This window comes from Mastacembelus armatus, chromosome 13 (genome assembly GCF_900324485.2).
Source record: "Mastacembelus armatus chromosome 13, fMasArm1.2, whole genome shotgun sequence".
NCBI lineage: Eukaryota > Metazoa > Chordata > Actinopteri > Synbranchiformes > Mastacembelidae > Mastacembelus > Mastacembelus armatus.
In genome coordinates this window covers 12,258,143-12,277,401 of record NC_046645.1, presented here as the reverse complement: position 1 = coordinate 12,277,401, position 19,259 = coordinate 12,258,143, and the positions used below count along the sequence as shown (strand labels likewise).

General features: G+C 44.9%; 2 protein-coding genes across 2 annotated transcripts; both read left to right on the top strand.

Moving 5' to 3' along the window:
- The first annotated feature begins 302 nt into the window (after positions 1–302).
- Positions 303–4,440, top strand: LOC113134420 (extracellular calcium-sensing receptor-like). The gene is made up of 8 exons (XM_026313804.1): positions 303–409; positions 601–895; positions 966–1,255; positions 1,556–1,851; positions 2,670–2,875; positions 3,005–3,226; positions 3,332–3,455; positions 3,536–4,440. Exons 1-8 carry the CDS (start codon positions 303–305, stop codon positions 4,438–4,440), a joined length of 2,445 nt encoding a protein of 814 aa, XP_026169589.1.
- An 8,005-nt stretch (positions 4,441–12,445) lies between these two features.
- Positions 12,446–17,260, top strand: LOC113134417 (extracellular calcium-sensing receptor-like). Its single transcript, XM_026313803.1, has 8 exons — positions 12,446–12,594; positions 13,006–13,300; positions 13,411–13,700; positions 14,043–14,338; positions 15,486–15,691; positions 15,825–16,046; positions 16,152–16,275; positions 16,356–17,260. Exons 1-8 carry the CDS (start codon positions 12,488–12,490, stop codon positions 17,258–17,260), a joined length of 2,445 nt encoding a protein of 814 aa, XP_026169588.1. The 5' UTR covers positions 12,446–12,487.
- Positions 17,261–19,259: the final 1,999 nt, after the last annotated feature.

Sequence of the window (19,259 nt, the reverse complement as noted above, 5' to 3'; positions counted from 1 at the left end):
CATCCTCTGTCTTTTGAAAGATTACAGCAGAAGGAGGGATTACCTGAAAAGCTATATAAACAACTAAAAACGCACTAATGTTCACATGCACTTTTGGGATGGAGATCTCTTTTCTCTTTATTGGTCTGAAGTTGGCTCTGTGTTTTTATGGGTTGAACTCAGCTCTTACGTTGAATGGTTGTGGGGATGGTCTGAAACAAAGTGATGGGTGCACAGAGATTAGAGCTGCTGCTGGGGTCAGTGCTGAGGCTTTATCTGCGAAATGTAAACTGCAAGGTACCACTCTTCCTTCTGCCTTCTCAATGGATGGTGATTATGTTATTGGGGGTGTTTTCTCTATACACTATAACATGCACGCAGTGAAGCATAACTACACCACAGTGCCTGAGCCACTGAAGTGCACAGGGAGGTAAGTAAGAGGGAGAAGTGGTTTTGTTGTGTGGGACAGATGCTTTCATTTGATTTATGTTATTACCATATGTGTACTAACAAAAAACTATGAATAGCATTTCTCCTGCTTTTAGTATTTACTTATAAAATTGTGAATTGTCTTTATCATGTACTCTGCATCAAAACAGTAACATAAGTATCTGTGTGCAGCATTGACACCCGTGAACTGCGCTTTTCACGTGCAATGGTTTTTGCCATTGAGGAGATTAACAACAGTACAAAGCTGCTCCCAGGCATCAGGCTCGGTTATCAGATCTATGACTCATGTGCCTCAGTGCCCATGGCGGTGCATGTGGCATTTCAGCTTTCTAATGGCCTGGACCCTGAGTTTTATACCAGTGACAACTGCTCAAAATCTGGTATGGTGATGGCTGTTGTTGGTGAATCTGGGTCCACACCATCCATCAGCATTTCACACATCATTGGATCCTTTAATATTCCTCAAGTAAGTCTTTTGGATACATATTTTTTCTGTTGTTACAGAATTATACTGTATTGTCTTTTGTTTCCTTCAGGTGAGTCACTTTGCCACTTGTGCATGCCTATCCAATAAGCGTCAGTACCCAAGTTTCTTCAGAACAATTCCCAGTGACCATTTCCAGGCTGCTGCTCTGGCCAAGCTGGTGAAACACTTTGGCTGGACTTGGATAGGTGCTGTCCGGTCAGATTCAGACTATGGAAATAATGGCATGGCGTCTTTTCTGGAGGCAGCACACAAAGAGGGGATCTGTGTTGAATACTCTGAATCTTTCTATCGGACCAACCCACGTAGCAGGATCGAGAGAGTGGCTGATGTTATCCGCAGGTTTCTACATCTCTGATTGTGTTTGTGTTCTTGTCCTGTGTGCACACACATACACACACTCATATGCACACAAAGAAAAAATGAAGCTAGAAATATGTAATGGTTTCACGGTAAAATTGACATGGTATCATTTTCATGTTTGTTGCTTGCATATAATAAAAATAGCCTACTCAGTCAGAGAATACTTCAGATTCAACAACTATAAAAATTAACTACTTTTGTGTTGGTCATTGTAAGAAATATTTGAAACAGATGTGTGCTTACCTTGGTATAATAAAATGCACTGTAATGTGTCTCCAGGTCAACAGCTATAGTTGTTGTTGCATTTGCAGCATCTGGAGACATGAGGATTCTTTTGGAGGAGCTATCTCGTGAACCTTCCCCACCTCGTCAGTGGATAGGCAGTGAGGCCTGGGTAACTGACCCAGACATGCATCGGTTCACCTTCTGTGATGGAGCCATCGGATTTGGGATTCAGAAATCTGTCATCCCAGATTTTAGAGACTTCCTGCTGGATCTCTCTCCCACTAAAGTGGCAGCCTCCCCAATTCTTACTGAATTCTGGGAGAGTGCATTCAACTGCAGACTGGAAAAAAGTAAGACACATCTGATTTTTTAAAATTAACATTAACATTCGTCATCCTTGCTGTGATGTGGATGTGCTGTTTTGTTTGTTCAATGCTTAAATTGACAAAGTCTGAAAAAGTCTGGATGTCTCACTTGAAATAATGGTGTATAAAATGTATACAAACAGTCTACAGAAAAAAAAAATGTAAATACAGATTATGAATATCATATATCAATTAGTGTAGATATTTATTTACACTGGTTATGTTATTCTCTTAAGAGATCACTTTCAGGTCACTCATATTTTAATATTAATGTGAGTTGACATATCTAAAGTTAAAAAGGGCATGGTGTGCAAGTTTCACAATAAATTAGAAAAATATACATATAGCCTATAGTTTTGTGCAAATCACATTCTGATCTCCTTAATATACAATAACAGAGAAAAATATAAAAACAGAAAAATGAATACTAAAGTAATATGATAGTCATAGTGGGTGACATGGTGACATGTTAGTTAGCATTGTCACCTCACAGTAAGATGGTTATAGATGGTCTTTCTGTGTGGAGTTTCCATTTTCTAAACGTTTATTGAGGTTTTCTTTAAGTACTCTGACTTCCCCTCACACAGTGCAAACACATGCAGATTGTGATTAGGTTAATTGGTGAATGTGAGTGTGAGTTGTTGTTTGTCTCTGTATCTCAGCCCTGTGATAGACTGGTGATCTGTGCAGGGAGTAGCCCATCTCTTGCCCATGTGTCAGTCGAGTCCAACGGTGAAGGATGAGCAGTAGTAGAGAATGGATGTGTTAATAATTGTCAAAACTAAAAAACTGTCTGTTTGTAGGTGCTGCCACAGACAAGAAAGTGTGTGATGGAAATGAGGACCTACAGAAACTCCAGAGCCCGTACACTGACACATCTCAGCTCCGAATCACTAACATGGTGTACAAGGCTGTTTATGCAATAGCACATGCCATTCATAATGCAGTGTGTCAGGAGAGTAATTCTACAACTCAGTGTGACAGAATCAGCAGCATAGAGCCCAAACAGGTCAGTTAAAGTGAATAATTGAAGAAGCCAATACCCTTCTTTAGCAATGATGTCACTTTTATGAAATTAAGAACTATTGTTATTTATTTTACACAGTTTGTTGCTATTCCTCCCTCATTGTCCTCACAGGTTCTTACTCATCTGAAGAAAGTAAATTTTTCCCAAAATGGTTATCCTGTGTCATTTGATGCCAATGGGGATCCTGTGGCCACATATGAGCTGGTTAACTGGCAGAAAAGTGAGAGTGGCAGCATTGTGTTTGTGACAGTAGGGCAATATGATGCATCACTGCCACTGGGCCAGGAGTTCCATATCAACAGGAACATCACCTGGGTGGAAGGCAGGACACAAGTGAGGAACAGAGATATATTCAACATTGGTGAACTGAATCATATCAGCTGTTGTATCAAAACTGCATATCTGTGTGATTCTGTCATTGTGCATTGTGTCTGTCAGGTTCCTGTGTCAGTGTGCACTGACAGCTGTCCTAAAGGAACTCATAAAGTGCTGCAGAAAGGAAAACCCATCTGCTGTTATGATTGTGTATCATGTCCTGAGGGAGAGATTAGCAATGCTACAGGTAAAGTCCAATGTTTTCTCATGTATATCACCACATCAATGATGGGACTGCTAAAGGTCCTTTTTGATTTATATTTTCAGATTCCACTGATTGTTTCCCTTGTCCCAATGAGTTCTGGCCTAATGCCGAGAAAGACACATGTGTTCCCAAGCCTGTAGAGTTTCTTTCCTTCAGTGAGATCCTGGGAGTCATCCTGGCTACGTTCTCAGTTGGTGGTGCCTGTCTGGCCATTATAACAGCGACTATATTCTTTCAACACAGAACATCCCCGATTGTCAGGGCCAACAACTCTGAGCTGAGCTTCCTGCTGCTCTTCTCCCTGACTCTGTGTTTCTTATGTTCATTAACTTTCATTGGAGCACCCTCTGAGTGGTCCTGCATGCTGCGCCACACAGCGTTTGGGATCACCTTTGTCCTCTGTATCTCTTGTGTTCTGGGGAAAACTATGGTGGTGTTAATGGCCTTCAAAGCTACACTTCCAGGTAGTAATGTCATGAAATGGTTTGGTCCTACCCAGCAAAGAATGAGTGTATTAAATTTCACATTTATCCAAGTTTTAATATGTACTGTTTGGTTGATTGTTAGTCCCCCTTTTCCAATGAAAAACTTCACCATATACAAAGAAAGAATCATCCTGGAGTGTGCATTAGGCTCAGCTATTGGGTTCTGGGCTGTGCTCGGGTACATAGGCTTTCTGGCTGTCTTTTGCTTTGTGTTAGCTGTCCTGGCCCGGAAACTGCCTGATAATTTTAATGAAGCCAAGTTTATCACCTTCAGCATGCTGATATTCTGTGCAGTCTGGATCACTTTTATCCCAGCATATGTCAGCTCTCCTGGGAAGTTTACTGTGGCTGTGGAGATATTTGCCATTCTGGCCTCCAGTTTTGGACTAATATTGTGTATATTTGCTCCAAAGTGTTTTATCATTTTGTTTAAGCCAGAGAAGAACACCAAGAAACATCTGATGAACAAAAATCAACCCTAGTACAGTTTCACAAAATGTTGCCTTTGTTTTGTTGTTGTTAAGATTATGTTATTTGGAATTTTGTCATTTCCTTTTAAAATATTGTTTCATTTCATAATTACATTTTCATTCTGTGATAAAAATATAGAATAAAGTGAATAAATGTAACACCCAATGTAAATGTGACAGAAATCATTTCTTGATATTTTGACAAAACAGTACCTCTCTATGACATACAGAAAATAGACATGAGTTTGATGCAGATTGAAGCAGGTTATTCATAGTATATTACCCAGTGTATAATGAAAAATCAAGGTATTTACATTGCATACAACTGCATTATCACAATGTTTATAAATAGCCTCTAACTTACTAATTTGTTCAAATTTAAAAGACAGATTTTAATTGGTCACATGAGCACCCTGCCACATGACCTGTTTTCAAAATAAAAGCCTCATCTCTGATTTTTTATGACAGATTGAGAGCAAACTTTATAATGTTTCAATGGGGAAATTTTTGTCACCATGGTAACACAAAATGCCACTAAAAGTCATAGCATACCTTTCCTGATAGAGCTGCACGTTTTGAGGTATTTCTTGGTGTGGTTTTCTCAAAACTGCAAGACGAGTATTCCAACATATTGTTTGGAAGAATAATAATAAGTATAGTGAATAATATATAGTGTGCATTGCACAACAGGCACACTAAATAAAAGCATAAACCTGGGAGTTCAGTCCAAAAACATGGGTCTAAAACAGATGCCCGAGCCACCTCAACTGACTCCTCTCAATGTGGAGGAGCAGCGGCTCTACTCCAAGCTCCTCCTGGGTGACCGAGCTCCTCACCCTATCTCTAAGGGAGCGCCTGGCCACCCGGCGGAGGAAGCTCATTTCAGCCGCTTGTATCCGCGATCTTGTCCTTTTGGTCATGACCCAGAGCTCATGACCTTAATTGAGAGTAGGAACGTAGATTGACCGGTAAATCGAGAGCTTCGCCTTCCGGCTCAGCTCCTTCTTCACCACAATGGACTGGTACACCAACCGCATTGCTGCTGCCGATGCCCCGATCCGTCTGTCAATCTCACGTTCCGTCCTTCCCTCACTCGTGAACAAGACCCCGAGATACTTAAACTCCTCCACCTGAGGCAGGATCTCTCTCTTGGCCTGTAGATGGCAGGCCACCTTATTCCGGTTGAGTACCATGGCCTCGGACGTGGAGGTGCTGATTCTCATCCCAGCCGCTTCACACTCGGTTGCAAACCTCCCCCAGCGCACGCTGGAGATCCTGGCTCGATGGAGCCAACAGGACAACATCATCTGCAAAAGGCAGAGATGAGATCCTGTTGTCCCCGAACTGGACTCCCTCCGGACCCTGGCTGTGCCTAGAAGTTCTGTCCATAAAAGTAATGAACAGAACCGGTGACAAAGGGCAGCCCTGCCGGAGTCCAACGTGCACTGTGAACAGGTCTGACTTACTGCCGGCAATGCGAACCAAGCTCCTGCTCTGTTTGTACAGAGACCGGATAGCCCTCAGCAAACGGCCCCGGACCCCATACTCCTGGAGCACCTCCCACAGGATGTCACGAGGGACCCGGTCGAATGCCTTCTCCAAGTCCACAAAACACATGTGGACTGGTTGGGCAAACTCCCATGAACCCTCGAGCACCCTCGAGAGTGTGTAGAGCTGGTCCAGTGTTCCACGCCTAGGACGGAAACCGCATTGTTCCTCCTGGATGCGAGGTTCGACCACCGGCCGGATCCTCCTCTCCAGCACCCTGGCATATACCTTCCCCAGGAGGCTGAGGAGTGTGATCCCTCTGTAGTTGGAACACACCCTCCGGTCCCCCTTCTTTAAAAGAGGAACTGCCAATCCAGGGGTACTGTCCCCGAACGCCACGCGATGTTGCACAGGCGTGTCAGCCATGACAGCCCAACAACATCCAGAGACTTGAGGTACTCGGGACGGACCTCATCCACCCCTGGTGCTTTGCCACCGAGGAGCTACCGAACTACTTCAGTGACTTCGGCTTGGGTGATGGATGGATCAGCCCCCGGGTACTCTGCACTGTTGTTTCGGGCTGAGAGACCTATCCCCGACCCGAAGGCGCAGGAAAACGACCCTTTCACTCTGGGGGGACAACTCCAAAACGTGGCAGCTGAGCTGGGGAGCTATGAGCAAGCCCACACCAGCTCGCCGCTGCTCACCGTGAGCAACTCCAGAGTAGAAGAGAGTCCAGCCCCTCTCAAGGAGCTGGGTTCCAGACCCCAGGCTGTGCGTGGAGGTGAGCCCGACTATCTCTAGTCGGTACCGCTCGACCTCCCGCACAAGCTCAGGCTCTTTCCCCCCCATTGAGATGACATTCCATGTCCCTAGAGCCAGTTTCAGCATCCAGGGATCGGGTCGCCGAGGTCCCCGTCCTCGACCACTGCCTGATCCACTATGCACCGGCCCCTTATGGATCCTCCTGCGGGTGGTGGGTCCACAGAAGGGCAGCCCCACGTCACTCTTTCGGGCTTTGCCCGGCTGGGCCCCATGGGGGGAAACCCAGCCACCAGGCGCTTGCCTACGAGCCCGAACCCCAGGCCTGGTTCCAGGGTGGGGCCCCGGCTTCGCCATGCCGGGCGTCGTCACGGTCCTCGATTGTCGCTCCACAAGGCGTCACTGAACCGCTCTTAGTCTGGTCCGTCACCTAGGACCTGTTTGCCTTGGGAGACCCTGCCAGGGGTATATAGCCCCAGACAACATAGCTCCTAGGATCATACGGGCACTCAAACCCCTCCACCACGATAAGGTGGCGGTTCAAGGAATCAATAAAATTCAATTTTATTTGTATATTGCCAAATCACAATAAAAATGATCTCAAGGCACTTTACCAAAACAAAAAACCCAACAAATCCCTTATGAGCAATCACTTGGGGACAGTGGAGAGGAAAAACTCTCTTTAACAGAAGAAAAAACCTCCAGCAGAACCGGGCTCAGTTTGGGCGGCCATCTGCCTCGACCGGTTGGGGTGAGTGGATAGAGGAGAGAGGAAAGAACAGCAAAAATAAACAACAAATAGACACTGAAGATTGGTGGGGCCAGAAACTGCACATCAGCAATAAACAGCTCCAGGACACCTGCAGAAGGTACAAAAAGAGAACAGAGAGAGAGAGTGAGAGAGCACAAACTAGGGGGGAGAGAGAGCACAAGGTTAGTGACATTCAATGGTGGAATATACATGTGAGGTGGGAGGAGAGGAAGAGAGGGAAAGGGAAGGGAGGAGAGGGGTAGGGGAGCTTTAACTCATAAGCAATAGCCCAGAGGGCTGCAGACCAATAACACAGAACATGGTTATGTATTGTAACCAAAGCTGCTGCAAATTGGATGCAGCCAGCTGGGCTGTGGGCCCAACTTGTCCCCTGAGCTTGCTGAAGAAAAGGCTGGTTCTTTATGTGAAGAACTGGAACTGAACTGGGGAGAGATGCGGACGTGATTGAGACACATGGTTCAGACAGACTATGGTGCCCACTTCATGTGAGCTTATACAATTTACTTTTCAGTTCACTGGTGTGAGAACAAGATAGGATCAATAAACAATAGCCCAGAGGACTGCACCCAACTAACATTCAGTAATCTCAGGTGAAAATATGATACCAATGGTTCTTAACTATGTCCTGCAGTTGTTACAGTCTCGGTGTGGCGTGTGATGAAGGAAGAGGTGAGGACCCACATGCAGGACAACATACTTTATTTACCTGGATCTTCCAGGCTCAGGTACAAAACATACGTAATCTCCACCACTCGGCAGGCAGGAAGGCAGGCAGACAGGACAAGAACTTGAATAAGAACAGGAACGCGAAACACGAGCTGAGGTAAGCATCACCTACACACTATACGCTATAATCATCAATGCTCTGACAGGGAACAAAGGGACGCAGGAGATATATATACACAAAACCAAGGACTGAGTAACACAGGTGAACATAATCTACCATAATCTACCACTATCTGATGAGCAAGGCTGCCTGGGAAATGAACACAGAAGGAAACAGGAACTAACCAAATAGGGAACAGAAAGAAAAACAGGGATCTTGGGCCTAACAGCAGTGTTTCAGCACTGAATGGTAAGAGTCTTTCCAAATTGTTTGTGTGTCGGTACAACAGTGCTCTGGCTCCAGTATTGAACAAAGACATCAATCTGATGTTTCTCATTTTTTCATGAAAAAGATGCAAAAACATGAGAATTGATTTATAAAATAAGACTTTGGGGATCCATAAGGGGAGCGACAATCGAAGACCATGACGTCGCCCGGCATGGCGAAGCCGGGGCCCCACCCTGGAGCCAGGCCTGGGGTTCGGGCTCGTAGGCAAGCGCCTGGTGGCTGGGTCTCCCCCGATGGGGCCCAGCCGGGCAAAGCCCGAAAGAGTGACGTGGGGCCGTCCTTCTGTGGACCCACCACCCGCAGGAGGATCCATAAGGGGCCGGTGCATAGTGGATCGGGCAGTGGTCGAGGACGGGGACCTCGGCGACCCGATCCCTGGATGCTGAAACTGGCTCTAGGGACATGGAATGTCACCTCACTGGGGGGGAAGGAGCCTGAGCTTGTGCGGGAGGTCGTGTCATCTGACATTCGGCCGTATGTCTTGGACACTCGGGTGAAGAGAGGGGCAGAGCTGTCAACTGATCACCACCTGGTGGTGAGTTGGATCCGCTGGCGGAGGAGGAAGCGGGACAGACTTGGCAGGCCCAAACGTATTGTGAGGGTCTGTTGGGAATGTTTGGCCGAACCCACTGTCAGGGGGGTCTTTAACTCACACCTCCGAGAGAGCTTCTACCAGATCCCGGGGGAGGCTGGGGACATTGAGTCCGAATGGACCATATTTTCCACCTCCATTGTCGACGCGGCGGCTAGGAGCTGTGGCCGTAAGGTTTCGGGTGCCTGTCGTGGCGGCAATCCCCGAACCCGGTGGTGGACACCGGAGGTAAGGGATGCCGTCAAGCTGAAGAAGGAATCCTACCGAGCTTGGTTGGCTTGTGGGACTTCCGAAGCAGCTGACAGGTACCGCAGGGCCAAGCGTGCTGCAGCCCAGGCGGTGATGGAGGCAAAAACTCGGGTATGGGAGGAGTTCGGTGAGGCCATGGAGAAGGACTACCTGTCGGCCCCGAAGAAATTCTGGCAAACTGTCCGGCGCCTCAGGAGGGGGAAGCAGTGCTCTACCAACGCTGTTTACAGTGGAAGTGGTGAGCTGCTGACCTCGACTGGGGATATCGTTGGACGGTGGAAGGAATACTTCGAGGATCTCCTCAATCCTGTCAACACGTCTTCCATAAGGGAAGCAGGGGCTGGGGATTCGGAGGCTGATCCATCCATCACCCAAGCCGAAGTCACTGAGGTAGTTCGGCAGCTCCTCGGTGGCAAAGCACCGGGGGTGGATGAGATCCGTCCCGAGTACCTCAAGTCTCTGGATGTTGTTGGGCTGTCATGGCTGACACGCCTGTGCAACATCGCGTGGCGTTCGGGGACAGTACCCCTGGATTGGCAGACCGGGGTGGTGGTTCCTCGTTTTAAGAAGGGGGACCGGAGGGTGTGTTCCAACTACAGAGGGATCACACTCCTCAGCCTCCCAGGGAAGGTCTATGCCAGGGTGCTGGAGAGGAGGATCCGGCCGGTGGTCGAACCTCGGATCCAGAAGGAACAATGCGGTTTCCGTCCTGGGCGTGGAACACTGGACCAGCTCTACACACTCTCGAGGGTGCTCGAGGGTTCATGGGAGTTTGCCCAACCAGTCCACATGTGTTGGAGACTTGGAGAAGGCATTCGACCGGGTCCCTCGTGACATCCTGTGGGAGGTGCTCCAGGAGTATGGGGTCCGGGGCCGTTTGCTGAGGGCTATCCGGTCTCTGTACAAACGGAGCAGGAGCTTGGTTCGCATTGCCGGCAGTAAGTCAGACCTGTTCCCAGTACACGTTGGACTCCGGCAGGGCTGCCCTTTGTCACCGGTTCTGTTCATTACTTTTATGGACAGAATTTCTAGGCGCAGCCAGGGGCCGGAGGGAGTCCAGTTCGGGGACCACAGGATTTCATCTCTGCTTTTTGCAGATGATGTTGTCCTGTTGGCTCCATCGAGCCAGGATCTCCAGCGTTCGCTGGGGCGGTTTGCAACCGAGTGTGAAGCGGCTGGGATGAGAATCAGCACCTCCAAGTCCGAGGCCATGGTACTCAACCGGAAAAAGGTGGTTTGCCATCTCCAGGCCAGGGGAGAGATCCTGCCTCAAGTGGAGGAGTTTGAGTATCTCGGGGTCTTGTTCACGAGTGAGGGAAGGACGGAACGTGAGATTGAAAGACAGATCGGGGCATCGGCAGCAGTAATGCGGTCGGTGTACCGGTCCGTTGTGGTGAAGAAGGAGCTGAGCCGGAAGGCGAAGCTCTCGATTTACCGGTCAATCTACGTTCCTACTCTCACCTATGGTCATGAGCTCTGGGTCATGACCGAAAGAACGAGATCGCGGATACAAGCGGCTGAAATGAGCTTCCTCCGCAGGGTGGCCGGGTGCTCCCTTAGAGATAGGGTGAGGAGCTTGGAGTAGAGCCGCTGCTCCTCCACATCGAGAGGAGTCAGTTGAGGTGGCTCGGGCATCTGTTTCGGATGCTTCCTGGGCGCCTTCCTGGGGAGGTGTTCCGGGCATGTCCCACCGGGAGGAGGCCCCGGGGAAGACCCAGGACACGCTGGAGGGACTATGTCTCCCGGCTGGCCTGGGAACGCCTCGGTGTCCCCCCGGAAGAGCTGGAGGAAGTGTCCAAGGAGAAGGAAGTCTGGGTATCCCTGATTCGGCTACTGCCCCCGCGACCCGGCCCCGGATAAGCGGTAGAAAATGGATGGATGGATGGACTTTGGGGATCCACTGCTTCTCAGTATTGGAAAAGAAAAGAAATACGAATTGTTAATATTTATGATGATACATTGTTATGATGTTATATTTATGTAAAGATAACATTGCAGTTAAACTGCATTGAATTTGATATATATCAGACATAATGAATATATCACACATACTATGACCAAGGTGTGGTCCTTAAAAAATATTACACTAGCATTCCCAGCTTTATATTCAGCATTTATTAATATGAACAGCCATAAACACAAAGTGAAGTCAATAAGAAATAAAGCGGGAAATAATAACAATAAAATTAAATATCTCCGGAGCAGCATAGGCAGTATGAGCAAAACAGGATAGTACAAAATTAGATAAATATCTGATGTTTACAACACTAAATTAGAAAAGGAGAAAAGAAACTCAGGTATTTTGTGAAAATTATAATTATATTCAGCCCAACAAATTAAAATAATTTGAGCTAAATAAAACAAATTAGGTAAGGGCCCCCCCTGTCTGATGTAGGCTGAGGTACAGCAGAGAGCAAGAGACTTGAGTCAGAAAACCTTTATAAACCAGTGAAAACACACTTGTGCACAGATGCACCTGAGAGATGGAGATCTCTTTTCTCTTTATTGGTCTGAGATTGGGCAGCATGGTGGCTGAGTGGTTAGCACTGTTGCCTCACAGCAAGAAGGTCGTGGGTTCGCATCCCGGCCTTCTGTGTGGAGTTTGCATGTTCTCCCTGTGCTTGCGTGGGTTTACTCCGGGTACTCCGGTTTCCTCCCACAGTCCAAAAACATGCATGTCAGGTTGATTGGTGACTCTAAAATTGCCCGTAGGAGTGAGTGTGAGTGTGTGAGGTTGTCTGTCTTTGTGTGTCTATATGTGTGGCCCTGCGACAGACTGGTGACCTGTCTAGGGTGTACCCCTGCCTTCCACCCGAGAGAGAGCTGGGATAGGCTCCAGCGGATCCCCGTGACCCTGAACAGGAAAAGCGGGTATAGAAGATGGATGGATGGATGGATGGATGGTCTGAGATTAGCTCTGGGTTTGACTGGGTTGAACTCAGCTCTTACGTTGAATGGTTGTGGGGATGGTCTGAAACAAAGTGATGGGTGCACAGAGATTAGAGCTGCTGCTGGGGTCAGTGCTGAGGTTTTATCTGTGAAATGTAAACTGCAAGGTACCACTCTTCCTTCTGTCTTCTCAATGGGTGGTGATTATGTTATTGGAGGTGTTTTCCCTATACACCTTTATGCACAAACAGTGGAGCATAACTACACCACAGTGCCTGAGCCACTGAAGTGCACAGGGAGGTTAGTAAGAGGGAACAATGGGGGGAAAAAAAGGATGTGATATTGTGTGTGTATGTATGTTTTCATTTGAAGGATGTTATTACAAGCTTCTTGCAAAGTCTCTTTTGTGTACTATTGAATACTTTTAAAAATTTTTCTTCTTTTTCACATTAAGGATCAAATCAATATTAGCTCATGTCAATTACAGGCGTTCATAACAATATTAGGTTGGGCCCATATGATGAATTATTGTCCTCCCTAACTGAAAAAAATGGTTTGTTGCAGAGGTTTGCTGTATCAGCTAACAAAAACAGTACAGCAGTTGTAACTATGAATTTCAATTCTCTTTCAGTATATGTTTTTTATGAAAACTGTGAATTCTCCTTCTCACTTATCTTGCATTTCAAAAGTAACATGAGTATCTGTTTGCAGCATTAACGGCCGTGGACTGCACTTCTCTCGTGCAATGGTCTTTGCCATTGAGGAGATTAACAACAGTACAAAGCTGCTCCCAGGCATCAGGCTCGGTTATCAGATCTATGACTCATGTGCCTCAGTGCCCATGGCAGTGCATGTGGCATTTCAGCTTTCTAATGGTCTGGACCCTGAGTTTTATACCAGAGATAACTGCTCAAAATCTGGTATGGTGATGGCTGTTGTTGGTGAATCTGATTCCACACCATCCATCACCATTTCACGGATCATTGGGTCCTTTAATATTCCTCAAGTAAATATTTTACATTTTTGACAAACTATGCTTTAGTATAATATTGTATAATATGCCCATACTGACTTTATAATGTATTGTTAAAGAACCATACTGTATTCTTTCTTTAGGTGAGTTACTCTGCCACTTGTGCATGCCTTTCTGATAAGCGCCAGTACCCGAATTTCTTCAGAACAATTCCCAGTGACCATTTCCAGGCTGCTGCTCTGGTCAATCTGGTGAAACACTTTGGCTGGACTTGGATAGGTGCTGTCCGTTCAGATTCTGACTATGGAAATAATGGCATGGCGTCTTTTCTGGAAGCAGCACACAAAGAGGGGATCTGTGTTGAATACTCTGAATCTTTCTATCGGACCAACCCACGTAGCAGGATCCAGAGAGTGGCTGATGTTATCCGCAGGTTTCTACATCTCTGATTGTGCTTGTGTTCTTGCCCTGTATATACACAAATGCACACACACAAATGCACACACACACACACACACACACACACACACACACCCACGCGCACACACACACACACAGGAAGAGAACTGAAAAGACAGAAATAGAATGGGGAAAAATAGAAGAAAATATAGAACATTTTTGTACGAAATTATGTTCTATATATTATGTAAAACACTGAGACAATACTTCGGATTCAAAAAACTGAAAACTAAACTCTACTTTGTGTTTATAATTGCAAGAGAAAGTGATAAGTGCTAATATTGGTATAATAAAATGCACTGTAATGTGTCTCTAGGTCAACGGCTATGGTTGTTGTTGCATTTGCAGCCTCTGGAGACATGAGGATCCTGCTGGAGGAGATGTCTCGTGAACCTTCTCCACCTCGTCAGTGGATAGGCAGTCAGTCCTGGATAACCCATGCAGACATGCTTAGGTTCAGTTTCTGTGATGGAGCCATTGGATTTGGGATTCAGAAATCTGTCATCCCAGGCCTCAGAAACTTCCTGTTGGATCTCTCTCCCACTCAAGTGGCAGCCTCTCCAATTCTTACTGAGTTCTGGGAGAGTGCATTCAACTGCAGACTGGAAAAAAGTGAGAGACTTAAATATTGTTTTATTTCTTTTTTCTACATTAACATAAGTGATAATCACAGCTGTGTTGATGTGGTTCTGTTATTTTATTTGTTGAAAGCCTACATTGAGGTGGATGTGAAAAACCACTTATATAATGGTGCATGTTAAGTGTAATAGCACTCTACAAGCCACCAAGATAAATAAAGGTTATTAATATAATTTATCAGTTACTGTAGATGTTCATTTTCATTGATTATGCTAGTCTATTAAAAGAGATTGCTTTCAGATTTTCATGTATTTTAATGTTAATGTGAGCTGACATGCCGAACGGAGCATAAATTTTACACAGTGTGTTAGAGAAATATAAATATATGAGTTTGTGCAAATGACGATCTGATCTGCTTAATTTACAAAAGCAAACTAAATGAAAACTGAAAAAAAATACATAATAATGAATAGTAATGTGAGCAGCATGGTGGATGAGTGGTTAGCACTGTTGCCTCACAGCAAGAAGGTTGTGGGTTCGCAACCCAGCCTTTCTGTGTGGAGTTTGCATGTTCTCCCTCTGCTTGCGTGGGTTTACTCTGAGTATTCTGGTTTCCACCCACAGTCCACAAACATGCATGTTAAGTTGATCAGTGACTCTAAATTGTCCAGGGTGTACCCCTGCCTTCCACTTGAAAGAGAGCTGGGATAAGCTCCAGCAGATCCCTGTGACGCTGGTTAAGGAATAAGTGGGTATAGAAAATGGATGGATGGATGTTTCTAAAAGTAGTAACATTATTGTCATTGTGGGTGTCATGGTAGTTACCATCTCACAGCAAGATGGTTACACATTCAAATATTATTCAACCATCAGGTCTTTCTGTGTGGATTTTGCATGTTCTACTCATGATTATGGAGGTTTTCTCCAGGTACTTGCCCCTCCACCCCCATCCCATCACCCCCACACAGTCCAAACACATGCAGATTTTGCTTATGATAATTGGTGAATGTGAATGTGAATTGTTTGTCTCTGTATGTCAGCCCTGTGATGGACTGGCGATTTGTGCAGGGAGACCCTTTAGTTGTGCCCATGTGTCGGTCCAGCCCAACTGCGATGGATAAGCAGTAGAGAATGGATGTGTAGATAATTGTCAAAACTAAAAATCTCTGTATGTTTGTAGGTGCTGCCACAGTCAAAAATGTGTGTGATGGAACCGAGGACCTACAGAAACTCCAGAACACATACACTGACACATCTGAGCTCAGAAACACCAACATGGTGTACAAGGCTGTTTATGCAATAGCACATGCCATTCATAATGCAGTGTGTCAGGAGACTAATTCTACAACTCAGTGTGACAGAATCAGCAGGATAGAGCCCAAACAGGTCAGTTCAAGTGAATAATTGAAGAAACCAGTACCCTTATTTAGCAATGATGTCCCTTTTACGAAATTAGGAACTATTCTTATTTATTTATTTTGCACAGTTTGTTGCTATTCCTCCCTCATTGTCCTCACAGGTTCTTACTCATCTGAAGAAAGTAAATTTTTCCCAAAATGGTTATCCTGTGTCATTTGATGCCAATGGGGATCCTGTGGCCACATATGAGCTGGTTAACTGGCAGAAAAGTGAGAGTGGCAGCATTGTGTTTGTGACAGTAGGGCAATATGATGCATCACTGCCACTGGGCCAGGAGTTCCATATCAACAGGAACATCACCTGGGTGGAAGGCAGGACACAAGTGAGGAACATTGATATATTCAACATTGGTGAACTGAATCATATCAGCTGTTGTATCAAAACTGCATATCTGTGTGATTCTGTCATTGTGAATTGTGTCTGTCAGGTTCCTGTGTCAGTGTGCACTGACAGCTGTCCTAAAGGAACTCATAAAGTTCTGCAGAAAGGAAAACCCATCTGCTGTTATGATTGTGTACCATGTCCTGAGGGAGAGATTAGCAATGCTACAGGTAAAATCCATTGTTTTCTCATGTATATCACCACATCAATGATGGGACTGCTAAAGGTCCTTTTTGATTTATATTTTCAGATTCCACTGATTGTTTCCCTTGTCCCAATGAGTTCTGGCCTAATGCAGAGAAAGACACATGTGTTCCCAAGCCTGTAGAGTTTCTTTCCTTCAGTGAGATCCTGGGAGTCATCCTGGCTACGTTCTCAGTTGGTGGTGCCTGTCTGGCCATTATAACAGCGACTATATTCTTTCAACACAGAACATCCCCGATTGTCAGGGCCAACAACTCTGAGCTGAGCTTCCTGCTGCTCTTCTCCCTGACTCTGTGTTTCTTATGTTCATTAACTTTCATTGGAGCACCCTCTGAGTGGTCCTGCATGCTGCGCCACACAGCTTTTGGGATCACCTTTGTCCTCTGTATCTCTTGTGTTCTGGGGAAAACTATGGTGGTGTTAATGGCCTTCAAAGCTACACTTCCAGGTAGTAATGTCATGAAATGGTTTGGTCCTACCCAGCAAAGAATGAGTGTATTAAATTTCACATTTATCCAAGTTTTAATATGTACTGTTTGGTTGATTGTTAGTCCCCCTTTTCCAATGAAAAACTTCACCATATACAAAGAAAGAATCATCCTGGAGTGTGCGTTAGGCTCAGCTATTGGGTTCTGGGCTGTGCTCGGGTACATAGGCCTGCTGGCTGTCTTTTGCTTTGTGTTAGCTGTCCTGGCCCGGAAACTGCCTGATAATTTTAACGAAGCCAAGTTTATCACCTTCAGCATGCTGATATTCTGTGCAGTCTGGATCACTTTTATCCCAGCATATGTCAGCTCTCCTGGGAAGTTCACTGTGGCTGTGGAGATATTTGCCATTCTGGCCTCCAGTTTTGGACTAATATTGTGTATATTTGCTCCAAAGTGTTTTATCATTTTGTTTAAGCCAGAGAAGAACACCAAGAAACATCTGATGAACAAAAATCAACCCTAGTACAGTTTCACAAAATGTTGCCTTTTTTTTATTTGTTGTTAATATTATGTTATTTGGAATTTTGTCATTTCCTTTTAAAATATCGTTTCATTTCATAATTACATTTTCATTCTGTGATAAAAATATGGAATAAAGTAAATAAATTTCACAATGTAAATGTGACAGAAATCATTTCTTGATATTTTGACAAAACAGTACCTCTCTATGACATACAGAAAATAGACATGAGTTTGATGCAGATTGAAGCAGGTTATTCATAGTATATTACCCAGTGTATAATGAAAAATCAAGGTATTTACATTGCATACAACTGCATTATCACAATATTTTTAAATAGCCTCTAACTTACTTATGTGTTCAAATTTAAAAGACAGATTTTAATTGGTCACATGAGCACCTTGCTACATGACCTGTTTTTAAAATAAAAGCCTCATCTCTGATTTTTATGACAGATTGAGAGCAAACTTCATAATCTTTCAATGGGGAAATTTTTGTCACTATGGTAACACAAAATGCCACTAAAAGTCATAGCATACCTTTCCTGATCGAGCCGCACGTTTTGAGGTATTTCTTGGTGGGGTTTTCTCAAAACTGCAAGACGAGTATTCCAACATATTGTATGGAAGAATAATAATAAGTATAGTGAATAATATATAGTGTGCATTGCACAACAGGCACACTAAATAAAAGCATAAACCTGGGAGTGCAGTCCAAAAACATGGAGTAGCCGGTCCAAAACAGAGTCAATCCAACAGGGATGGCAAGTAATCAACAAAGACAAAGGAATATGCCTGGGCAATTACACAAGTATTAAATCAGAAAGGAAGAACTGGAAATTCTTTTAAAATCTCTGAGTAGGGGACAGGTGGAGAGTATAGAATAACATTAGAATTTGTCTTTGCATTTCCCAGGTTAGGCGTAAAAGGCTAAGGATGAGGCTCTCAAATTAGTTATAACAATCTTTAGGTCAAGGGTTTATTACTTGCATTTTTCTGGGGCAAACAGATTTCAAAAAATCAGAGAAAAGCAATTTGATGATCACTTATCAAATCATATACTAACAGAGATTTAGACGTGAAATCTGGGGTCACCTTTCCAACTGACCATACTTTAGGTGAGCAAGATGGAAGGCTGGGCCTGCATTGCTGCCTGGCAGATACTGGTCCACTGCTACATTTGTCTGCAGTTTTTCTTCCTTTCCAGTCAGTCAGGAGGGAGCTGCTGGAAGGCCCCATCCATCAGGATTGTCTGTTTGGTCCTCACTTTCATGTACCAATGAAAGATTTCCTGTCATTGGTGGAGGAGTTAAAAAACGTTGTTGTGTCACAGATGTCATGTCACTGTCCTCATCCCTTTTTGGCCCTTTCATGCACAGCTGACCATGGATGACTTCTGGTGCCCCAGCCAATCAAGCGGTGGCCGAACTGGCAAAGTAGCCACTTTAGTGGGAGAGAGATCCAACAGGAAGTTTCTTAGACCTGGGATGACAGATTTCTGAATACCAAATCCGACAGCTCCGGCACAGAATATGAAACTCAACATTTCTGTGTGAGTTACCCAGGACTCACTGCCTATCCACTGACGAGGTGGGGAAGGTTTACGGGACAGCTCCTCCAACAGGATCATCATGTCTCCAGGGGATTCAAATGCTATAGCTGTTGACCTGGAGACACATTACAGTACATGATATTATACAAATATAAAGACAAATCTGTTTTAAATACATGTCAACATTATGGACAAACACAAAAGATGCCTTTATTTTTCATTTTATTGATTGATTTATTTATTTATTTATTGTGTCCTGAACAAGGAATTTTGGTTTCAATCCGTTTCATTAAAGACCAATAAAAATTATTTAAAATCCAGTTGCCAGCACCTATCCACGTCCAACCAGTGTTTCACCAGCTTGGCCAGAGCAGCAGCCTGGAAATGATCACTGGGGATTGTTCTGAAGAAACTTGGGTACTGACGCTTATCAGATAGCGTGGCTTTTTAT

Bases quoted from the DNA above. Each gene is read 5' to 3' on its own strand.
- LOC113134420 (XM_026313804.1), top strand. From the start codon at position 303: ATGGATGGTGATTATGTTATTGGGGGTGTTTTCTCTATACACTATAAC. The intron at 1,256-1,555 runs GTTTCTACATCT...ATGTGTCTCCAG, and splicing joins GTGGCTGATGTTATCCGCAG to GTCAACAGCTATAGTTGTTG. The intron at 3,456-3,535 runs GTAAAGTCCAAT...TTATATTTTCAG, and splicing joins AGAGATTAGCAATGCTACAG to ATTCCACTGATTGTTTCCCT.
- LOC113134417 (XM_026313803.1), top strand. From the start codon at position 12,488: ATGGGTGGTGATTATGTTATTGGAGGTGTTTTCCCTATACACCTTTAT. The intron at 12,595-13,005 runs GTTAGTAAGAGG...ATCTGTTTGCAG, and splicing joins CCACTGAAGTGCACAGGGAG to CATTAACGGCCGTGGACTGC. The intron at 14,339-15,485 runs GTGAGAGACTTA...GTATGTTTGTAG, and splicing joins CAACTGCAGACTGGAAAAAA to GTGCTGCCACAGTCAAAAAT.